Here is a 23,262-nt window from a genome sequence, read left to right on the forward strand (position 1 = left end):
GAGAGGCATGCAGGTTTAGAAGAGCGAGACCCTCTGGAAACTAGTGAGAAAGTGAGGATAGGAAGAGAGTAGGGGGCATGGATAGACAGGTAGGAGAGGCATGCAAGGTTTAGAAGAGTGAGATCCTTTGGGAACGAGTGAGTGTGTGTGAGGATATGAAGAGAGTAGGGGGCATGCCATGCCGTGCAATACAATGCAAAGCTATGCCATGCAGCGGGTAGAATACCTGGTGATCTCGGAGTCAGGGAGCAGGCCTAAGTGATAGTGAGGGAAGGGTATGGAGTGGAGGAGGCTTTTGTCACACTCCATGGGGGAATAGCAGCGGGGAGAAGGTGTTTTGTCACACAGTTTGTTCACAGTGCTGTAAACTGGCTCAGGAGGCCTGGGGGTAGGAGAATAGAGCAGAGAGAGTGGTTAGTACAGAGAGTAGGAGGAGACAGAGACAGAGACAGAACAGAACAGAACAGAGGGACAGAGGGACAGAGAGAAACAGAACAGAGGGACAGAGGGACAGAGAGAAACAGAACAGAATAGACAAATAACACCTATGTTATGGGAGTGGAAAAGGAAGAATTAAACCTTGGTTTATAAAGCATTTACATGTGCACTTAGGCTTTTGTTGTTTTACATGCAAAACACCTACTGTTACATGTCTTTTTTTTTTCATTTAGAATTTGGATTCCACAAAAATATCAGCACTCAATCCCCCCCCCTCCATGCTGTCGGCACAGAGAGCCCTCCTGCAGACTTCCCCTTCACTAGTTTCCAGTTTCAACTTCACTACACGCCAAGCTAACATTACCGCTCCAGTGAGTTTTCCATCTGCTTTATCTTTGACTATAAGCAACAAAAAAAAAGGTCAAACTTGTTTTTTAGTATGAAACCAAGTGATTTGCACCATGATAGTACCAGTAAAGGAAAGCCTACTACCATCAGTATGGGGTGGTAGCCGGTGACAACATATGCGGGAACTAAAATCTATATTCATTACTGAACCATCTGAAAATCTTTAAGCTTCATTTACTTATTTATTTTTATCGCCAATGCGCATTCCGAGTATGCACATCACTAAAGTGGCCTTGTGGTTAGTGTCCGCCCTGAGATTGGAAGGTTGGGAGTTCGATCCCCGGCCGAGTCATACCAAAGACAAAAAAATGCGGCCCAATGCATCTCTGCTTGGCACTCAGCATTAAGGATATAGGTTGAGGGTAAGGCCCTGCAATAGACTAGCGTCCTGTTCAGGGGGTGTACCTATACATAAAGCTGCTACAGGAACAGGAGATTGGTGCAGGAGCCTATGAGCCACTCCGGCTCGCACAAGGCTACTTACTTACATCACTAAAGCCCGCTTAGGGCAAAAAGAGGCCGCTTTGAAAGGAAACTGATATGAGAACTGTAACAGAGATCCATATTCAGACGGCACACATAAATTACTTTTTTTATATACTTGAGCTTAGGAAACTGAGCAAAACATAAATAATGCCTCAATGTTATAATCCCTCTTTTTTTAACTCAAATGAAATCACACTGACAGATTACAGTGAAGTTTATTGGTAATCTTTGCACTTTGCACAATTCTTTTGCACACGTATATGTATGTTACCCACTGCATACTCTGTCTTGCATTAGAGGATAAAATGAGGACAAAGATGTATCACAGATGGAATGGGAGGACAAACATGAGGGTCAGCGGTCATTTTGAAATGTCTCACCTCAACTGGAAGTGCTGCGAATCAAACCTGTGACCCTCTCCGTCATCTATTGAGGCATTTCTGATTGGGGAAGAGATGAGACCAACAAAGGAAGTGCAATAACAGAGTCAGAATCAGAGTGGCAATACGAAGGAAAACTGCAAAAAGGATCAGAATTGACATGGTTTTATTAATTAGAATTACAAATACTAATAGCTTTATATTTACAATATACTTTGTATGCATTTAGCATAAAAGCCAAACGAAGACAGAGCATGCATATGTGTTCTTTGTCTTTGACACAACAAACAGTTGGACGCATGCTACAGAGGATGACACAAAGTGTTTGATCAGGAAGAAATGTTTGATAAACAAATAAATTCCTTACAATAGAGACTACAAACGAGACCACCATAATGCATTTCTAAAATTACAAAGTCCTCATTGCCAAAGGTTCATTATTGATATGACTCAATTACCCAACCTTGGGACAGACTATGTTTGTTTCCACACTCGGGACTCTGACTCTCTCTTGGTTACATAGACTTTTAGCCTCCCATCCTATTCTAACCACCTCTCGCTGGCTTTGTATTGTTGTTACCTGATGAAATTGCTGTACAAAATGATCTTGTTGCCATCTAATGCAGATGTCATTATGACATTCATATGTCATAAATCAGCAGTGCAGAGCTCTCCCTGTCCTCTGCCATGCCCTGATTGTATTACTGTTGATGACATTTGTAAATGTGCATGTACACCCTGGCCCATCTACTGTTGCTAGCCCCAATTCTGACTTGTGCTCTGATATCTGCTTCACTGATTTCTGCTCTCTCGAAGAAGCATATTACCTAAAATGGATAAACTGAAAGTGTGGGTTCACAGTTCCAATCCAGATGTGTTTTTTATTACTGAGACATGGTTAAGGAGGAATGTTTTGAACACTGATGTTAACCTTTCTGGTTGTAATCTTTTTCGGCAAGACAGATCTTCCAAAGGTGGTGGAGTGGCAATCTTTACCAAGGATCACCTTCAATGCTCGGTTGTCTCCACCAAGTCTGTTCCCAAACAATTTGATTCGCTGGTTTTAAGCATTCAACTTTCAAATACCTCTTTGTTGACTGTTGCTGGGTGTTATCGTCCACCATCAGCACCGGCCTGTACCCTACCTGTCCTAAGCTCTCTCCTGGCCCCTTACACTAAGTCTGAATTTGTCCTGTTTGGTGACCTAAACTGGGACATGCTTAAACCACCTGACCAAGTCCTAATACAATGGGATTCCCTAAATCTTTCTCAGACTATGACCAATCCCACAAGGTATGACTCCAAACACCCAGGAAAGGCTACTCTCCTCGATGTTATCTTCACAAATAATCCTGATAGGTGCCAGTCTGGTGTTTTCTGTAATGACCCTGTTTTACAGCCTGTGTTCATAATGGCTGCTCAGTGAAACGACCTGTCCTGGTTTGTCATAGACGCTTGCTGAAAAACTTTAATGAGCAGGCCTTCCTTCATGACCTGGCCTCTGTAAAATGGTATAGAATCAGCTTGATCCCTTCTGTCAAAGATGCTTGTACATTCTTTTTTTATATTGTCAGTGGTATTGGTAACGAACACCCTATTAAAAACAGGTTCAGCCGCTAGCTCGACCGTCATCTTGCAGAGTTACTCCACCTCAAGAATTGCATTTGGCGAAAGGCTCTGCACATGCATACTCAGGCTGACTGGCAATCATTCAGGCAAATTAGAAATAAGTGCACTCAGGCTATCCGGAAGGCCAAAGTTAGTTACTTTTTGGGGCAGTTCTCTCTCTGTGAGTCTAATCCTCCTCCTCACAGCTGCCCATGTCTCTTAATGTTGATGATGTGGTTGTTACTGACAAGAAGCACATGGCTGAGCTCTTTAATCACCACTTCATTAAGTCATGATTCCTATTTGACTCAACCATGCCTCCTTGCCCGTCCAACATTTCCTCATCTCCCTCCCCTTCTAATGCGACTATCCCCGATGCTTCTCCCTCTTTTTCCCCTGCCCCGCTACAAAGTTTCTCCCTGCAGGTGGTCACTGAATCCGAGGTGCTAAAGGAGCTCCTTAAACTTGACCCCAAAAAAACATCTGGGTCAGATGGTTTAGACCCTTTCTTCTTTAAGGTTACTGCCCCTATCATCGCCAAGCCTATCACCAACCTTTTTAACCTGTCTCTCCTTTCTGGGGAGGTTCCCTTTGCTTGGAAGGCAGCCACAGTGTGTCCTTTATTTAAAGGGGGGTATCGAGCTGATCCTAACTGTTATAGGCTATTTCTATTTTGCCCTGTTTATCAAAAGTGTTGGAAAAACATGTCAATAATCAACTGACTGGCTTTCTTCATGTCTATAGTATTCTCTCGGGTATGCAATCTGGTTTCCGCTCAGGTTATGGATGTGTCACTGCAACCTTAAAGGTCCTCAATGATGTCACCATTGCCCTTGATTCTAAGCAATATTGTGCTGGTTTTTTATTGATGTGGCCAAAGCTTTTGATACTGTAGACCATTCCATTCTTGTGGGAGATCCTTAAACTTGGAGTATTGGTGTCTCTGAGGGGTCTTTGGGCTGGTTAGCTAACTACCTCTCTCAATGAGTGCAGTGTGTTAAGTCAGAAAATCTACTGTCTCAGCCACTGCCTGTCACCAAGGGACTAACCCAAGGCTCGATCCTAGGCCCCACACTCTTCTCAATTTACATCAACAACATTGCTGAGGCTGTAGGAAGCTCTCTCATCCATGTATATGCAGATGACACAGTCTTATACTCATCTGGCCCCTCCCTGGATTTTGTGTTAAACGCTCTACAACAAAGCTTTCTTAGTGTCCCAAGCTTTCTCTACCCTTAACCTTGTTCTGAACACCTCCAAAACAAATGTCATGTGGTTTGGTAAGAAGAATGCCCCTCCTCCCACAGGTGTGATTACTACCTCTGAGGGTTTAGAGCTACAAGTACTTGGGAGTATAGCTAGATGGTGAACTATCTTTCTCTCAGCAAATATCAAAGCTGCAGGCTAAAGTTAAAGTTGTACCTTGTTTTGCTGCTGCCATGTTGTGTTGTCATGTGATGCTGCCTTGTTGTCTTAGGTCTCTATGTAGTGTTGTGTTGTCTATCTTGTTGTGATGTGTGTTTTGTCCTATATTTGTATTGTATTGTTTTTTTTAATTCCCAGGCCCCTGTCCCTGCAGAAGACCTTTTACTTGTTGGTAGGCCGTCATTGTAAATAAGAATTTGTTCTTAACCGACTTGTCTAGTTAAATAAAGGTTAAATACATTTAAAAAAAATAGCACCTTAAGTTGAAATAAGTAACGATTTGTGCGCAGTATTTGTCCATTATGTGAGCATTTATATAATGGACAAATGTGTGTGCCGTTTATATTTTCTCCTACACTTTATGTGCAGTACTATTAAGAAAGTTGTTGTGGAGTGTACAGACGTGCACGTATCATTCACAGTGTATAAGTGTGAACGTGTGTGATGCTCCATTGGTTGCAGGGCTGCATTAGCCATTCTTTTTGCTCCTGCCGATGAAACCAGTGTGGTTGGATTTAAGCCCTGCCCTGCTCAGTGGCCCACTTTCTATCTCTCCCAGTACTACGCTCCCTCACCACCCCACCCCCTACTCGTGTCGCATGGCCCAGGCTCGTGATGCCTCTACTTGGCCACAGCTCTGAGCATGCCGCAGTACAGCACAGACCCAGATCTCGCTCTCCTCCTGCTGCTACGCTCCTGCACTCTCTAAGCTCACTTCTCTGAGTCTAATTGATGAAATACGATCCGATCACAGCTCCCAGCTAGCTTCTTCTTGTATAATTCCTATCAAGACACTCAAGACACAATGAAGGGTGCCTTGATGGGAAAAGTAAGCCCCACTATAAATGAATTATTTTTCTACATTTTCCATTTCCCGAATGGTGGCCATAATCCCCATTTTTCCCAGTCCATAGACTACCCCTCTTATTAAAGAGCACCTTTATACCAAGTCTCCACAGCCTTATGGTTTTTACCCATTCAAGTGCAGCAGCTCATTGTTTTTAATTGCCTCATGTGTCATGAGTTCACATCCCCGAGCTGACAAGGTACAAATCTGTCGTTCTGCCCCTGAACAGGCAGTTAACCCACTGTTCCTAGGCCGTCATTGAACATAAGAATTTGTTCTTAACTGACTTGCCTAGTTAAATAAAGGTAAAGGAGTAAGGTGCCTTAAAGCCACAGTTAAACTGACTACAACCACTCTTCAGCTGCTTCTGTAGTCAGCTTGAGTGAAATATTGAAATCAAACATCAACTTAAATGTCTAATGTATCACAGACCCATACATTTGAGGCCCATTCACCGTCTTTGTAGGCCACACGTAGATTGCATGTTGTGCTTTACGTTAACAAACTGTTATTTCAAGTATTGTTTGTCTAATCTAATTTAAACAGAGCAGAGATAGTGACACTGTCACGATCGTCTGAATGAATGGACCAAGGCGCAGCGTACTTAGAGTTCCACATGTTTAATACATATGAAACTCACCACAAACAATACAGAAGAAAATGAAACGTGACGTTCTGGGCTGCTCACAGGCAGCTACACAAAAACAAGATCCCACAAAAACCCAGTGGAAAAAAGGCTGCCTAAATATGATCCCCAATCAGAGACAACTGCTGCCTCTGATTGGGAACCATACCAGGCCAACATAGAAATTAAAAAACTAGACTACCCACCCATGTCACACCCTGACCTAACCAAAATAGAGAATAAAAAGGATCTCTAGGGTCAGGGCGTGACAGACACTGACTGTAGATGCAGTTGAGATCCGCCATCCCATGGCTGAGGCTGGTCTTGCGGGTATCTCCGCAGCCTGCAGCACATACAGTGAGCTCCAAACGTATTGGGACAGTGACAAATGTTCTTGTTGTTTTGGCTCTGTATCCCACGTCTTTAGATTTCGAAATTATACAATGACTATGAGGTTAAACCCAGAGACCACCAAAGAAAACCCTTATTTCCAATACAAACTGAAGAGATTCAATCAGAAGATCATACAAATTATTGTAAAATGAAATAGAAGAAAAAAATATATATATTTTTTTTAAATCCTTATGCTTTCTTTGAAGACCCAGAAGGCCCTCACACTTCCCCACAGCATATACAGTAAGTGAATTTGTTCCAATAATTTTAGTCCCCTAAAATGGGAGGGACTATGAAAAAAACTGGTGTAATTTCTAAATGGTTCACCTGATACGGATGAAAATACCCTCAATTTAAAGTTGACAGTTTGCACTTTAACATCATAGCAATTGTACTATTTCAAATGCAAAGTGCTGTAGTACAGAGCCAAAACATGTGTTACCGTCCTAATACTTTTGGAGCTCACTGTATACACCACCCCAGCATGGCTATGAATCACAGTCCCAATGCTATTCTACATCTCCCTCTCTGTCTCCCCACTCATTTCATGCTATTCCTGTCTGAATAGATAGTCTGTCCTGAGGGGTGCTTTCTCCTGCTGGGGGCTCATTTAATTACGGCTGCATCCCACATCCCAAATGGCACCCTATTCCCGGGCTCTGGTCAAAAGTAGTGCCCTATGTAAGGAATACGGTGCCATTTGGGACGCATCCTACATTTGTTGAGCCGTGTCACAGTATCAAAGCCAGCCAAGCATGCTGTCAGCTGCAGAGGCACACAGATTGGCAGCCATTCAGGGCCAAACGCGTGCTCAGTTTCTGTCAGCTATACATCTCCCCAATTGGTCTGACAGAAACACAGAAGGATTTGGCAGACAGCAGGCGTGACCTGTCGTTACTATTTGCAGCGACTGAATCAGCAAGTCCTTGTGCGTCTACCTTACAGAGCGCCTACCTGGGCATTGAGGACAAATTTAGAATAATAATAATAAATCCCATTTATCCAACGAGGCAATTTATAGATTTATACTGCGATAACTTTGTCTGTGAGGTGTAAATGGACTTATTTGGTTATTTTATAACACCTTTGTACAGTATGTGATGTTTAGTGCTGAGCTATTTTACCGAATTGTAGGCAGTGGTGGAAAAGTACTCAATGAAAGATACCTTAATAGATAATGACTCAAGTAAAAGTGCAAGTCACCCAGTAAAATACTACCTGAGTAAAAGTTTTCAAAAATTGGTGTTAAATATACTTAAGTATAAAAAGTAAATGTAATTGCTAAAATAAACTTAAGTATCAAAAGTAAAAGTACAAATAATAAAACATTCCTTATATTAAGTAATTTTCTTGTTTTAGTTTTATTTACAGATAGCCAGGGTCACACTTCAACACACAGAAATCATTTAAAAACAAAGCATTTGTGTTTAGTGAGTCCGCCAGATGAGAGGCAGTAGGGATGATCAGGGATGTTCTCTTGATAAGTGTGCGAATTGGACCATTTTCTGTCCTGCTAAGCATTCAAAATGTAACGAGTACTTTTGGGTGTCAGGGAAAATGTATGGAGTAAAAAGTACATCATTTTCTTTAGGAATGTAGTGAAGTAAAAAATGTTAGAAATTTAAATAGTAAAGTACAGATACCCACAAAAAATACTTAAGTTGTACTTTAATGTATTTTATTTTTCATTTTTTAAAACAACTAATTGACAACTATTTCATTGCGCACATTACACAGTTTCTCTAGATAAATTAGATCAAGCCCGAACTGTGCAATGTAGTAAGGAGTTGTAGTTTCCAACAGGCCAATATTCTAAATAGCGCAGAAAGTGGTAATTGACTACAAAGACCACAATCCATTGCGCATCTACTTGTCCAGTCTGTGTGTTTTTATTCACCTGCTACATTAGGCTGACACGGAGAAGGTGACTGTGAATGTGTGATTGAGTGCAGTTACTGTGCGAGGCATCTCTACCTGAAAATACATGATCTAAGTGATTGATAGCTGGTATTCAGCAGGCATAAAAGTATGCCGTATTTACTCCGAAGAACTACTAAAATAGAGATTTTGTCAGATGACTGAATGGAATAACAAAATAAAACAAATACAATACACAACTGAAAAATGTTTTTAAAGTAAAGTAATGTGAATAAATGATGGTTGATAAGTGATAAGCACTACCATTCACTTTCATTGTTTTATTCTGTGTTCCAGCATTCAAACCACATCATGCATAGTGCTTTTAACGTAAAATGAATAAACCGAAATTGAAAACCGTGATTATTTTTTAATGATCGAACTAAAACAAAACCAATTTCAAAAAGCACTAATCACTCACAACTAGTGATGGCACTACACGTGTCAGCAATGGAGGTTATCAAAATTGTTGTTGAATTAATTTCCCATTAATTTACAGATTCTGGTAATGCTATATTTCCCATGAACCTGTCAACAATTTTGGTGTGTAAATTTTTTTTCAAAACTCTGTGAACAAAAGATGACTTTATACACGAACAAAAAAAGTGGAGAAAAGCACTGCATTAGGCCCTTTATAGTAGCAAGATCAATGAATCCCCAAGGGAGAGATCTCAAACATGAACCAAAACTGAAAATTGTGATTTCTTAAGATTTTTTTACTTTTTAAAATCTTAATTTAATCTAAGGCAAACAACTATTTGGATGTTCCATATAACTATGTTGGCACTGCTGGATTCTAGCTTGAAATATATACTTATTCATGCTACTATACTAGAACTACTTTACATGTATAATGTTATTGTTAAATCTCATGGATCTTATGGAGTGGGCCAAAGGGTACCAGTCTGATTTCAGTCACTGATAAAGTTAGATCGCAGTGGATTAGGGAGGAGTGAGGAATGTGGGCCGAGGTCAGGTCAGACAAAGTGACAAGGAGCAGTTATATTACACACTGTTGGATTCTGGGTTAAACTTTGAACGTTGCTACACTAGAGACACGATTGATCAGAAGTAATACTCTAGTGTCTGAGGGGTGGTAAAGAATGGAGGTCACATCAGAAGTGAATGGTTATCTGTAGGAGACAGATGGTTTTGGAATGTGCTGGGTGGACGGGAGGAAGTCACAGGAGCGCTATAAGTGAAATGGGTGGAGTGCTTTGGATTAGACATCAAGGGGGTTGAGGTCAGGTCAGGTCACCTGAAGGGAGACAGAACGGTTTAATACTGTATCACTTCGTCTTCCTGTCGAACAATAAGATGTAAGGAGAGAAGGAGGAGTGTCTAAAGTGGAGTATATACAGTGGGGCAAAAAAGTATTTAGTCAGCCACCAATTGTGCAAGTTCTCCCACCTAAAAAGATGAGGCCTGTAATTTTCATCATAGGTACACTTCAACTATGACAGACAAAATGAGAAAAAAAATCCAGAAAATCACATTGTAGGATTTTTTATGAATTTATTTGCAAATTATGGTGGAAAATAAGTATTTGGTCAATAACAAAAGTTTATCTCAATACTTTGTTATATACCCTTTGTTGGCAATGACAGAGGTCAAACGTTTTCTGTAAGTCTTCACAAGGTTTTCACACACTGTTGCTGGTATTTTGGCCCATTCCTCCATGCAGACCTCCTCTAGAGCAGTGATGTTTTGGGGCTGTTGCTGGGCAACACGGACTTTCAACTCCTTCCAAAGATTTTCTATGGGGTTGAGATCTGGAGACTGGCTAGGCCACTCCAGGACTTACGAAGCCACTCCTTCGTTGCCCGGGCGGTGTGTTTGGGATCATTGTCATGCTGAAAGACCCAGCCATGTTTCATCTTCAATGCCCTTGCTGATGGAAGGAGGTTTTCACTCAAAATCTCACGATACATGGCCCCATTCATTATTTCCTTTACACGGATCAGTCGTCCTGGTCCCTTTGCAGAAAAACAGCCCCAAAGCATGATATTTCCACCCCCATGCTTCACAGTAGGTATGGTGTTCTTTGGATGCAACTCAGCATTCTTTGTTCTCCAAACACGACGAGTTGAGTGTTTACCAAAAAGTTATATTTTGGTTTAATCTGACCATACTCCCAATCTTCTTCTGGATCATCCAAATGCTCTCTAGCAAACTTCAGACGGGCCTGGACATGTACTGGCTTAAGCAGGGGGACACGTCTGGCACTGCAGGATTTGAGTCCCTGGCGGCGTAGTGTGTTACTGATGGTAGGCTTTGTTACTTTGGTCCAAGCTCTCTGCAGGTCATTCACTAGGTCCCCCCGTGTGGTTCTTGGATTTTTGCATTTTGACCCCACGGGGTGAGATCTTGCGGGAGCCCCAGATCGAGGGAGATTATCAGTGGTCTTATATGTCTTCCATTTCCTAATAATTGCTCCCACAGTTGATTTCTTCAAACCAAGCTGCTTACCTATTGCAGATTCAGTCTTCCCAGCCTGGTGCAGGTCTACAATTTTGTTTCTGGTGTCCTTTGACAGCTCTTTGGTCTTGGCCATAGTGGAGTTTGGAGTGTGACTGTCTGAGGTTGTGGGCAGGTGTCTTTTATATTGATAACAAGTTCAAACAGGTGCCATTAATACAGGTAACGAGTGGAGGACAGAGGAGCCTCTTAAAGAAGAAGTTACAGGTCTGTGAGAGCCAGAAATCTTGCTTGTTTGTAGGTGACCAAATACTAATTTTCCACCATAATTTGCAAATAAATTCATAAAAAATCCTACAATGTGATTTTCTGGATTTTTTTTCTCATTTTGTCTATCATAGTTGAAGTGTACCTATGATGAAAATTACAGGCCTCTCTCATCTTTTTAAGTGGGAGAACTTGCACAATTGCTGGCTGACTAAATACTTTTTTGCCCCACTGTATATATATATATACACTCGTGGTGGTGGGAACATGTCTTTATCTGAATACAGCTGTGTCGACCCTTTGGGAAGAATTCAACTTGGTTAAGCTTCTCTAGTGTCCGTGCGTTATTTACTCTGAAAATTAGAACCTAACAACACACACCGCCTGAGTTCCTGCCTAGCAACAGAGATGTATTGGCCGTCTAGATGTGGAAGGAGGACACTCTGCCTAATAGGAGGGTATAAATACTTGTGCTGGTGGGAACATGTCTTAGTCTTTTCAGCTGTTTGACCCAGTGGGTGAATAAACTTGGTTTGAGCTTTGACTAGTCTGTTAGAAGCACAAAATGGCAAAGTTGGGTTTGAGCTTGCAAGGTAGCCCTACAGTACGGAGCCATCTCCAATGTTTAGCTAGTAAATTTGACTTCAATTAAAACTAACCCTGTAAATTCAGGAAGTAAACTGAAATACCTATTCAATCATTTAAAAAAGGCTTAATTCAAATTACTTCCTGAACTGACTGACTTCAATTTGAATTGACCCCAACCCTGTTAACTATCAGGGCCACCCTCTGAATTAAAGAGCCACTGAACATGCTGATTGACACGTGTGTTTATCTGTTGCTCATTAGAAAAAATTGATTTCAGTCTTGGAGGTGTTTCTCCTGACCTATTCTTGACGTTTGGATAATGTTTGCCCCCCATGAGACACTGTAGTTCCCACGCCCCAAGAAGTCTCAACCATTGTTACCCTCCCTTCCAGGATGGCTACAAGACACTCCCCCACCCTCCCTTCAGCAAATCAGATCACAACTCTGCTCTGCATTCTGCTCCTCCCATACTATAGGCAGAAACTCAAATAGGAAGTACCCGTGCTAAGGTCTATTCAATGCTGATCTGACCAATCAGAATCCATGCTTCAAGATAATTTGATCACGTGGGCAGGGAAATGCTCCGGGTAGCCTCTGAGAATGGCATTGACGTATACACGGACAGTGACTGAGTTCTGTGACTATACACGGACAGTGACTGAGACTGTGACTATTAAAACCTACCCAAACCAAAAAACGTGGATAGATGGCAGCATTCGCACAAAACTAAAAGTGTGAACCACCACATTTAACCACGGCAAGGTGACTGGGAATATGGTCAATACAAACAGTATAATTATTTATTCCATCTGTAAGGCAATCAAACAGGCAAAAGTTCAGTACAGAAACAAAGTGGAGTAGCAATTCAACGGCTCAGACATGAGAAGTATGTGGCAGGGTCTATAGACAATCACGGATTGCAAAGGAAAAAGCAGAAACGTCGTAGACACCCACGTCTTGCTCCCGGACAAGCTAAACACCTCCATCGCCCACTTTGAGGATAACACAGTGCCACCGACGTGGTCCGTTCCCAAGAACTGTTTTCTCTAGTTCTCTGTGGCCGACATGAGTAAGACATTTAAGCTTGTTAACCCTCGCAAGGCTACCGGTCAAGACAGTATCCCTAGCCGTGTCCTCAGAGCATGCACAGCCCAACTGGCTGGAGTGTTTACGGACATATTCAATCTCTCCCTATCCCAGTCTCCACTTGCTTCAGGATGTCCAGCATTGTTCCTGTACCCAAGAAAGCAAAGGTAAGTGAATTAAATTACTATCGCCCCATAGCACTCACTTCTGTCATCGTGACGTGCTTTGAGAGGCTAGATAAAGATCATATCAGCTCTACCTTAACTGACACCCAAGAACCAATTCAATTTGCATACCGCCTCAAGAGATCCACAGACGATGCAATCGCCATCGCACTGCACACTGCCCTATCACATCTGGACAAGAGGAATACATACAGTTGAAGTCGGAAGTTTACATATACCTTAGCCAAATACATTTCAACTCAGTTTTTCAATATTCCTGATAATTAATCCTAGTAAAATTCCCTGTCTTAGGTCAGTTAGGATCACCAATTTATTTTAAGAATGTGAAATGTCAGAATAATAGTAGAGAGAATTATTTCAGCTTCTATTTCTTTCATCACATTCCCAGTGGGTCAGAAGTTGACATACACTCAATTAGTATTTGGAAGCATTGCCTTTAAATTGTTTAACTCGGGTCAAACATTTCGGTTAACCTTCCACAAGCTTCCCACATTAAGTTGGGTAAATTTTGGCCCATTCCTCCTGACAGAGCTGGTGTAACTGAGTGAGGTTTGTAGGCCTCCTTGCTCGCACACGCCTTTTCAGTTTTGTCCACCAATTTTCTATGGGATTGAGGTCAGGGCTTTGTGATGGCCACTCCAATATCTTGAGTTTGTTGTCCTTAAGCCATTTTGCCGCAACTTTGGAAGTATGCTTGGGGTCATTGTCCATTTGGAAAACCCATTTGCGACCAAGCTTCAACTTCCTGACTAATGTCTTGAGATTTTGCTTCAATATATCCACATAATTTTCCACCCTCATGATGCCATCTACTTTGTGAAGTGCACTAGTACGTCCTGCAGCAAAGCACCCCCACAACATGATGCTGCCACCACATGCTTCACGGTTGGGATGGTGTTCTTCGGCTTGCAAGCCTCCCCCTTTTTCCTCCAAACATAATGAAGGTCATTATGGCCAAACAGTTCTATTTGTTTTCATCAGACCAGAGGACATTTCTCCAAAAAGTAGTCTGGCTAGTCTGGCTTTTTCATGGCGGTTTTGGAGCAGTGGCTTCTTCCTTTCTGAGCGCCCTTTCAGGTTATGTTGATATAAGACTCGTTTTACTGTGGATATAGATACTTTTGTACCGGTTTCCTCCAACATCTTCACAAGCTCCTTTGCTATTGTTCTGGGATTGATTTGCACTTTTCACACCAAAGTATGTTCATCTCTGGAGACAGAACGCATCTCCTTCTTGAGTGGTATGATAGCTGCGTGGTCCCATGGTGTTTATACTTGCGTACTATTGTATGTACAGATGAACGTGGTGCCTTCAGGCGTTTGGAAATTGCTCCCAAGGATGAACCAGACTTGTGGAGGGCTACAATTTTTTTCTGAGGTCTTGGCTGATTTCTTTTGATTTTCCCATGTTGTTAAGCAAAGAGGCACTGAGTTTGAAGGTAGGCCTTGAAATACATCCACAGGTACACCTCCAATTGACTCAAATGATGTCAATTAGCCTATCAGAAGCTTCTAAAGCCATGACAGAATTTTCTGGAATTTTCCAAGATGTTTAAAGGCACAGTCAATTTAGTGTATGTAAACTTCTGACCCACTGGAATTGTGATACAGTGAATTATAAGTGAAATAATCTGTCTGTAAACAATTTTTGGAAAAATGACTAACCGACTTGCCAAAACTATAGTTTGTTAATAAGGATTTTGTGGAGTGGTTGAAAAATGAGTTTTAATGACTCCAACCTAAGTGTATGTAAACTTCCAATTTCAACTGTAGACATGGAATCACTGGTCACTTTAAATGGAACACCAGTCACTAATCATTTTTACATGCTGTTTTCTTCATTTCGTATGTATATACTGTACTCTACTGTTTTTTAATCAATGCCACTCAGACATTGCTTGTACTAATATTTATATATTTCTTAATTGCATTATTTTACTTTTAGATGTGTATTATTGTGAATTTTTAGATACTACTGCCCTGTTGGAGCTAGGAACACAGGCATTTCACAACACCCTCAATAACATCTGCTAAATATGTGTATATGACCAATAACATCTGCTAAATATGTGTATATGACCAATAACATTTGATAGGCTTCCGTGTCTATTTCACTTCGTCAAAATCCCCAGAATGAATCTAAGATAACTGTAATAAATGTTTACATTTTTGCGTAAATTTAAATCTAACTAAGGTGTTTGGTGCTGTATTTCTCAAGTAAAAAAAATTGCAACGTGTTGTCTTATGTAAACAGTCGGAGCTGCTGGGCAGGTCTATCTCATTGTCCGTGCTATTGGATAAAGAGCAATCGCCGCAGCTGTTCACACCGTGTTAGTGGGCAAATCAAAAGACATTATCAAATCAAAATCCAACCGCAATTTACCCGGTGTGACGCACGGATATTCCAAACTCTATTTTAGGCAAGACTGACTTTATGGCCAAAATTATCTTATTTACACTTTGTAATTTTGACACTGGAATAACTGTTTTTGACGCATAGTGATGCCACATAGGCCATTTCTCAAAGGGATCTGATGCTTTTTAGAGGCAGTCGCTATTTTTTTTTAAATCCAGTGTGCTTTAAAAAAAATCTCAAACCATCTATTACATGCTCAACGGTATGTGACTTTAAACTAGAACACTACTTTATAATGACAGAATCAGACTGCATTAAAAAAAAGTGTTAAGCATTTTTTTTACATACAAAAATGTGAAGATTGAAAGATATATTTAAATTATTTGGCACTCTAGTACTGATCTATTATGCATTCTGTTTCAGTTACGGAACACATCAAGACAAATTCGATTGATGTGGTCGGATACATTTGAATAAAGTGGCTTGCAGTTGGTCTTAGTTTCTCTTGTGGTGATGACGGTCTAGACTTTCTTGTCTTGGAAAGCTGATTACAGGTTTGAAACATCTTTTCTCCACATGGTCGGCTAAGTCATTTCTTGTTGCTCTGAATTTGCCTGGACATTGAGCCAATCAACTCGCAGCCCATGTAGGATATTGCTTGGAGTAACACGTATGCCATGTGTCAGAGTAAATGCAAATTCACTACATCAAACACTCTACTTCTCTCCTTTAGTAGAAGCTTTATTGGAAACTCCATCACCCCCCCACATCGTAACAGCACTTGTCCTTCCACTCGAGGAGTTACAGAATATAGACAGTGGTTCAGTGCTACGACAGACTCCTCTTGAAGGGAGGCTCCTTCCTTTGGAAAGGGAGCGCCGGTTTAATGTGGATGTTAAGTGTGTGAGTGTGTGAGTGAGGGAGACAGAGATTTTCAGGTTAAGCACCCACTCAGAAAAATCAACTGCCTTGCAGTAAACATCTTACTGGACAAACCCCGAATGAAAACCATCTGCAACCACTACTGATTAAAATTAAAATAACTAGATCAAAGAATAAACCATTTTGTGAAACCCTGAAATAGCTAGTTTGTTGTCTTAAGCTGAATTGATTGTTCAGAGCCGCGATAGTCTGGTCCATTATTACATACATATAAGATTAAAGGACGAAGCGGAAAAAACTACAAAGGTCGTAAAGGTACAAAACCTGACTATGCCACCCTTCAGTATATCTTCACATGCATCTCAAATATACCGCCAGATCAAACCTGACTATGCCACCCTTCAGTATATCTTCACATTCATCTCAAATATACCGCCAGATCAAACCTGACTATGCCACCCTTCAGTATATCTTCACATTCATCTCAAATATACCGCCAGATCAAACCTGACTATGCCACCCTTCAGTATATCTTCACATGCATCTCAAATATACCGCCAGATCAAACCTGACTATGCCACCCTTCAGTATATCTTCACATGCATCTCAAATATACCGCCAGATCAAACCTGACTATGCCACCCTTCAGTATATCTTCACATGCATCTCAAATATACCGCCAGATCAAACATAGTGCTACAACACAACACAGTTGAAAGAATGGACTTGAGTGGAGGACAGCATTGGACCAAAACAGCTGGGTCAAAGGAATTAGGAAGGGAGGTGCGGGGGGGGGGGGGGGGGGGGGGGGGGGGGGGGGGGGGGGCTTGTAATCCCCAAAGCAATCAATTCCATCAACTTGTAGCATCGTCTGGAAATGCTTTTGAGTTTCCATACATAACGGGGTGGATTGAAGTGACGAGACTCTACTTGTAATACTACTGGCGTCTAGTAGGAAGGGATGTAATTACCGTAAGAAGGAAAAACCATCCAACCTGTTTATGTCCTCTTCCCCCAGTAGTTGGTTTGGGAGGGGGGAGTACCTTCCGGGGGAGATGGGCATGGGGGGAAGACTGCACTTGTATTCCAGAGTGCCGTTGTTTCCCACGGAAGAGATATGATTTTCCATTGCTGGAGAGAACGCTTGAAAGAAACAACAAGGGTGTACACAGCACTTCAGACTTCAGCTTTCGGACATTACTAACCTACCAATCAATAATATTAAAGTAGTTTGGAGGCCCACACACTAATGTTTTGGAATTTAAGTTTACATGGCAAGGGAGAAAGGTTAAGTACTACATAGCAAACACAATGCACTCTAAAACAATCCCAACTCACAACGTTCTTGTGAAGACTCTGTATCTAAACTCAGGGATAATGAACAAGCATACCGCATCAGTGTGAATGAAACACATTCATTTGCGAAGTGAAAGAAGACTGTCCAGGTCTACAACAGCAGAGGTTGCTCACATCATTTGTAACTCAAATGCTGCCCTCTTGTACACAACTCGGACGACAAACTAAAGTTACGTCTCTGTAAGGCGGTTTCACAGACACAGACTAAGCCTAGTGCTGGACTAAGAACTTTTATTGAAGAACCTCCATTGAGCATGCATTTTAGTCCAGGTCTAAACGTCATCTCTGTCTGGGAAACTGGCCAAACGGGTGGGTAGAGGGGTGAAAAAGAGGTGACAAACTCACAGTGCGTGATATCAGGTGGCCCATAGGGATCTGATAAGTAAACACTGGTGGGCTTGCCCACCTTCAGGTAGACAACGTCAGACGTGTTCTTCAGTATGGCTACTGCCTCCTCGTGGGAGACCTCTTCCAGAGTGTAGTTGTTCACCTGTGTGCATGGAGAAAATCTCAGGCATAACGTAAGAAAGTTCAAGGGTGACTGCACTTCCTGATTTGGCCTCGTTTTAAGATTTGGTTCATTAAATCATCCACTTTTACAAAGTAATTCACTTAAAAAGGCCCAAATACATTAAATACCCTATACATAACAGATTTAAATAGATCTTGAATCAAACAAATGAACACAATATTATCCAATCCAACAAGGTGCTATTTTTATTGGACCAATATTAGTCCTGGCAGCTACTGTTTATTTGATCTGTACTGTGTTTTGAGAGAGATTTTGGCCATGACTGAATTCAAATGTGAGTTGGTTTCGGGGTGTGGTTTGATGTGGGGTCCCTTTTGTCTGTTCGCAGGTGGGAAGATTTACCTAAATTATTTTGCCAATTAGCTTCATCCGGCTGGTGTGCAACTCTGGCAAAGTTGTATACACTTTTGATAGCCAATCTCAGGGAATAGTTAGGGACCGTCAATAAATTGTAGAGTGTAAATGGGACAATATTTTCATGTTGCATATCTTTTAGTTATCTCATTAAAGGCTTTGAGGTTAAGTCATTGAAATGTGGAGCTATTGACCTTTTAAAATATTGTCCTATGTACATTGTAGTCAATCTATGTAGTCAATTATTTTTGTGACTCACAGTGATGCCACATAAGCCATTCTCAAAGCGAGAAGTTGCTTTTAAGGGGCAGTCGCTCTTTAAACCTTACGTTCCACTCCTTTAATGCCAGACTGACATGGTGCTGCCAAGTGCAGCCTGCCAAATGCAGATTATGATAGCCCAGGATCCTCCAGAGCTGGAGGCAGCAGGAAGGTAGCCAGTTGAATTTAACTGTGGTTAAGCAACTCACTTGCTACAACACTATAACAACACTATAACAGATTTCTGTAGTTGTGATGAAGTTGGCCGTTACCTCGTACACATCAAAAAGGTTTCATGAAGACAGGAACAATTTTACAATTTTTTTAAAAATTTATTTGAATAAATAGATAGATACAACAACAGGTTAAAATCAGACGAAGAGCTAACAGGCTAAAACTAGGATTAAAAGATAAAACAGGTAAGAGCATAAAATCTAGCAAACATGCTCTCCTCTATCCTTGCTTCCAACTAAAAATACATTTATGCTTGATCCATAAATGCGTTCCAAAAGGTCCGTACGGAGGGTGTGATCCAATTGCGGAGGCCAAATCAAGCTTTATACTGCATCGCTGTGCACTTCCCAAATTGCGTAACAATGCAGAGTGCTCCGTATGGCTACGTATATCTCCTCATTGACATGATTGTTTGACGGTAGGTCCTGTATAAACATACGGGGGGCGGTACGTCCTGTATAAACATAAACTCACTTCCTTGACAACAGCTCTGCCAGGCGCTAGATGTAAGAATGCCCTGACTTAGAAAGACACTGCATCGCAGTAAATGCTGTACGGCGAATGCAGACGCCGGGAGGAGCATAAATCATCTTTAACACGGCCACTCTCCTATTCACCTTAGTACACCTGAATGTAATCAACTCAAATTGGTGAGAGGGGCCTACAATTAAACTATCAGCCAGTCCTGAATTAACACACATATTCTTCAAACATTCAATTGGCACACTTAACTATGGCAGGATATGATATTACTGAAAACAGGGCCCTTTAACAAATAAACATGTACACATTCATACACACAATGGGGAATATATGGGTCTCTGTTTGTACAGTAAATTAGTGTGTTAGTGTAAAATAATTATACTGCATAACCTTCATAACACATGTATTTAACATCCTTCATAAGGAGTTTTCAAAATAAAAGTCCCATTGAATAGATCTTAATTTATGCATGATACAACATAAATCTATATTTTACTGTCACAGTACCCAACCTTCTTACACACTACTCACTATTTCGTTGCACAATGGATAAATAAAGCTACATTTTATTTTCAAAACTCCTTATGAATGATGTTTAATAAATGTGTTATGAAGGTTCTTACGCAGTATAACACTTTGACAGTACAGTATGGTCCACCTATGGGGGATGAGGACAGGGCAGGGTAGGGGTAGTGAAGCTAAAGTAACTTACCATAAGCAGCCTGTCTCCAACCTGCAAGCGCTGGTCCTTCTGTGCTGCACCGCCATCTATGATCTTAGTTACATAGATGCTGTTGTCCCCCGGGATGTGCTGGTTGCCCACCCCTCCTGCGATGCTAAAGCCCAGCCCTGAGGAGAAATAGATGTTGGGTGGAGGTTAAAAAAAGGTATTGTGGCCTAGTGTGGTCTAGCGGTCTAGGCTGCAGCCTCTGGATCACAAGCACAAGCCACTTACACCCAGTAACAGTTTATTAGGTACAACACCCCATTCACGAAAATGGATTGCTCCTACAGACAGTGAGTCACATGGCCGTGGCTTGTTATATAAAGCAGGCAGACAGGCATTCAGTTACTGTTCGACTGAACGTTGGAATGGGCAACACGAGGGACCTAAGCAACTTCGAATGCTGTATGGTCGTCGGTACCAGGCGCGACAGATCCCTCCTGGGCTTTTCATGACGACAGTGTCTAGTGTTTACCGAGAATGGTGCGGCAAACAAAAACATCAGGTCAGCGGCAGAATGAAGGAGAATGGCAAGAATCGTGCAAGCTACCAGGCGGACTACAAACGGCATCTCAGAACGGCATCTCCAACACTGGACAATTGAGGTGTGGAAAAACATTGCCTGGAACATGACATCGAGTTCAGTTTACTTGAGTGGCCTGCCCAGTTCCCAGACCTCAACCCAATAGAGCATCTTTGAGATGAAATGGAACGGGCTGTTCACAGCATGAATGTACTGCCGTCCAATTTGCAGCAACTGCATGATGCCATCGCGTCAGCATGGACCAACATCCATGTGGAATGTATCCGACCCAGATTTCAGACTGTTCTGGAGGCAAAGAGGGGTCCGACCCGGTACTAGATGGGTGTACCTAATAAACTGTAGAGTGAGTGTATATTAGTACACTTCACAGACACCTGAAGCACTGGAAAATAGACTTGAAGGGTAGAAAGATGATTCAGCAAAGAGAGCCTTGTGTTTTTGCTGCTTCTGCGGCAAGTATAGCATGTTTCATTGATTACAGTGGGTTTGTCTCAACTCCGGCCAACTGACATGTGAAAAACACATGGGACGCTTATAGTCAGGGTAAGAAAATAGCAGCATCAATTATAGACCAAACGATGTCGCTTTCCAAATCTCCTCTCCTCCCTCATCCATCTCCCAATCTGGGCTATTCACTAGGAGCCAAAAGTGCCCAAAATGGGGAGGGACTAACCTGAACTTAAGATTCCACATTTTTTGTTGGAAGACGTTTTCATTTGCAAAACGTTTTGCCACAGTGTGCCCTAATGAATACACCCATGGATTCACTGCAGCTTTTCCCCAGTGATGACTCATCTCTTTGATATAAATAATGCATCAAAGTTATTTCTTAGTGTGGGGGCTGGGGGGGGGTGGTACAAACCCCCACTGATAAAAAACTAAATAAAACAAAGCATACTGGATGTGCATGGTTATCCGGTTTACCCTTAAAAATCACTGATACTTACTGAGCAAAAGAGAAAGAAATGAAGACAAGGCGAAAGGAAAAGAGTTGTAGATACAGACAGAGGGATATATTGAGAAAGTAATGATGATGGGGGGGGATTGAGACATGGAGAGATGAAAATTGAGACAGAGAGAGATGAAAATTGAGACAGAGAGAGATGAAAATTGAGACAGAGAGAGATGAAAATTGAGATGGAGAGAGATGAAAATTGAGACGGAGAGAGATGAAAATTGAGACAGAGAGAGACGAAAATTGAGACGGAAAAGGAAGTTGTCCAACATGGTGTAATGTAATAACCTTTCACATTTTACCTGAGAGTTCAATCCCCAAAATATGAGATAGATAGAAAGATGAGAGGGAGTGTAAAACAACCTTTTGGTCCTTTGATGAGTTTGATCTCAATGACAGTTTCCAGCATGGGTCTCCTCCGGCGAACGTAGAGGCTGACGATGGAGCCGGCCACCTTCAGTGCCTCCACAGCCTTACTGTGGGACACCTCGGACACGTCGGCATCATTCACCCGCAGGATGCAGTCATTCACTCTGCAAGGAAAAAAAGAGGATGGGAACATGAGCCTCAACCTGGAAAAATAGTATTTGTGCGTGCATGTGAGTGTGCGTGCGCGTGCATGTGGCAGGGGGAGTAGAAGGCCCCTGCTGCAGTGTGACCCTTTAATCAGGAGAGGCCACAAACATCCATGCCCCCACGTTCAAGAACAGAACTCTCCTGAGGCGCATTGTAAGGGACCAGCTGGGACCCCATGCACACACACACTCAAGCAGAGCGAGAGATTCTGCCTATTTACACACATAAAAGCTGTGTTTCTATGCTTGTGCTCAGCATGATGCCTTGGTCTGCAGTGAGTTCTGTTAATTTGGTGTACACTATATGCATTTACAGCGCAACGTCCAAAGTTGAATGGACACTGCAAATTGGCCAGTGTTGATTTATCAGAGTTATATTTCTAGTGTTGATTGAGGAGTTGAATTCACCCTTTTGCAGCAGCTGAAAACTGTTGTTCTGATTTAAGAAGCAACACAACTGGCCTTCTTTAGACTAGTTGATCATCTGGAGCGCCAGCATTTGTGGGTTTGATTACAGGCTCAAAATGGCCAGAAACAAATACATTTCTTCTGAAACTCGTCAGTCTATTCTTGTTCTGAGAAATGAAGGCTATTCCATGCGAGAAATTGCCAAAAAACTGAAGGACAAAACACACATCACGACAAGAGAGACGACACTGCATAACGAGAGACCTAAGACAACAACATAGCAAGGCAGCAAATTGGGCATGCTCCGCTCCGATACTCTGATATACACACCGTAAAAGTGTTCAAATTAACACTACAATGAGTTTAACACTTCTGATTTTGCTGGGTTGGTTTGATTTATGATACAGCTGGGTTGTATTCATTAGCGCACACCATAGCAAAACTTTTACACCGAAAAAAGGGATTTTATGCTGAACTTAAAATATCATTGTCACTTTCATCGCCAAATCAACTGAAATCAACATCAT

The 23,262-nt window shown here is 41.7% G+C and overlaps 1 protein-coding gene across 24 annotated transcripts in view; it reads right to left on the reverse strand.

Annotated features, from left to right (window-relative positions):
* Positions 1 to 23,262, reverse strand: part of LOC110537714 (discs, large homolog 2 (Drosophila)) — a 288,136-nt gene that overhangs the window by 35,725 nt on the left and 229,149 nt on the right. For 16 of the 24 annotated variants that reach the window (XR_005034996.1, XM_036937691.1, XM_036937685.1 and 13 more), the window contains 6 exons: positions 22,116 to 22,285; positions 20,242 to 20,378; positions 18,011 to 18,155; positions 17,281 to 17,452; positions 1,713 to 1,772; positions 227 to 382 (listed from right to left, as the gene is read on the reverse strand). Coding sequence is in view for 23 of the 24 variants with exons in the window: in XM_036937691.1 (XP_036793586.1) it covers positions 227 to 382; positions 1,713 to 1,772; positions 17,281 to 17,452; positions 18,011 to 18,155; positions 20,242 to 20,378; positions 22,116 to 22,285 (840 nt within the window). In the remaining variant the exon portion in view is untranslated. The remainder of the gene's footprint in view (positions 1 to 226; positions 383 to 1,712; positions 1,773 to 17,280; positions 17,453 to 18,010; positions 18,156 to 20,241; positions 20,379 to 22,115; positions 22,286 to 23,262) is intronic. The other 8 variants (XM_036937703.1, XM_036937697.1, XM_036937699.1 and 5 more) reach the window with 4 other exon arrangements.

The sequence above is a fragment of the Oncorhynchus mykiss genome, chromosome 12 (assembly GCF_013265735.2).
Source record: "Oncorhynchus mykiss isolate Arlee chromosome 12, USDA_OmykA_1.1, whole genome shotgun sequence".
In the NCBI taxonomy this organism is placed as follows: Eukaryota; Metazoa; Chordata; class Actinopteri; order Salmoniformes; family Salmonidae; genus Oncorhynchus; species Oncorhynchus mykiss.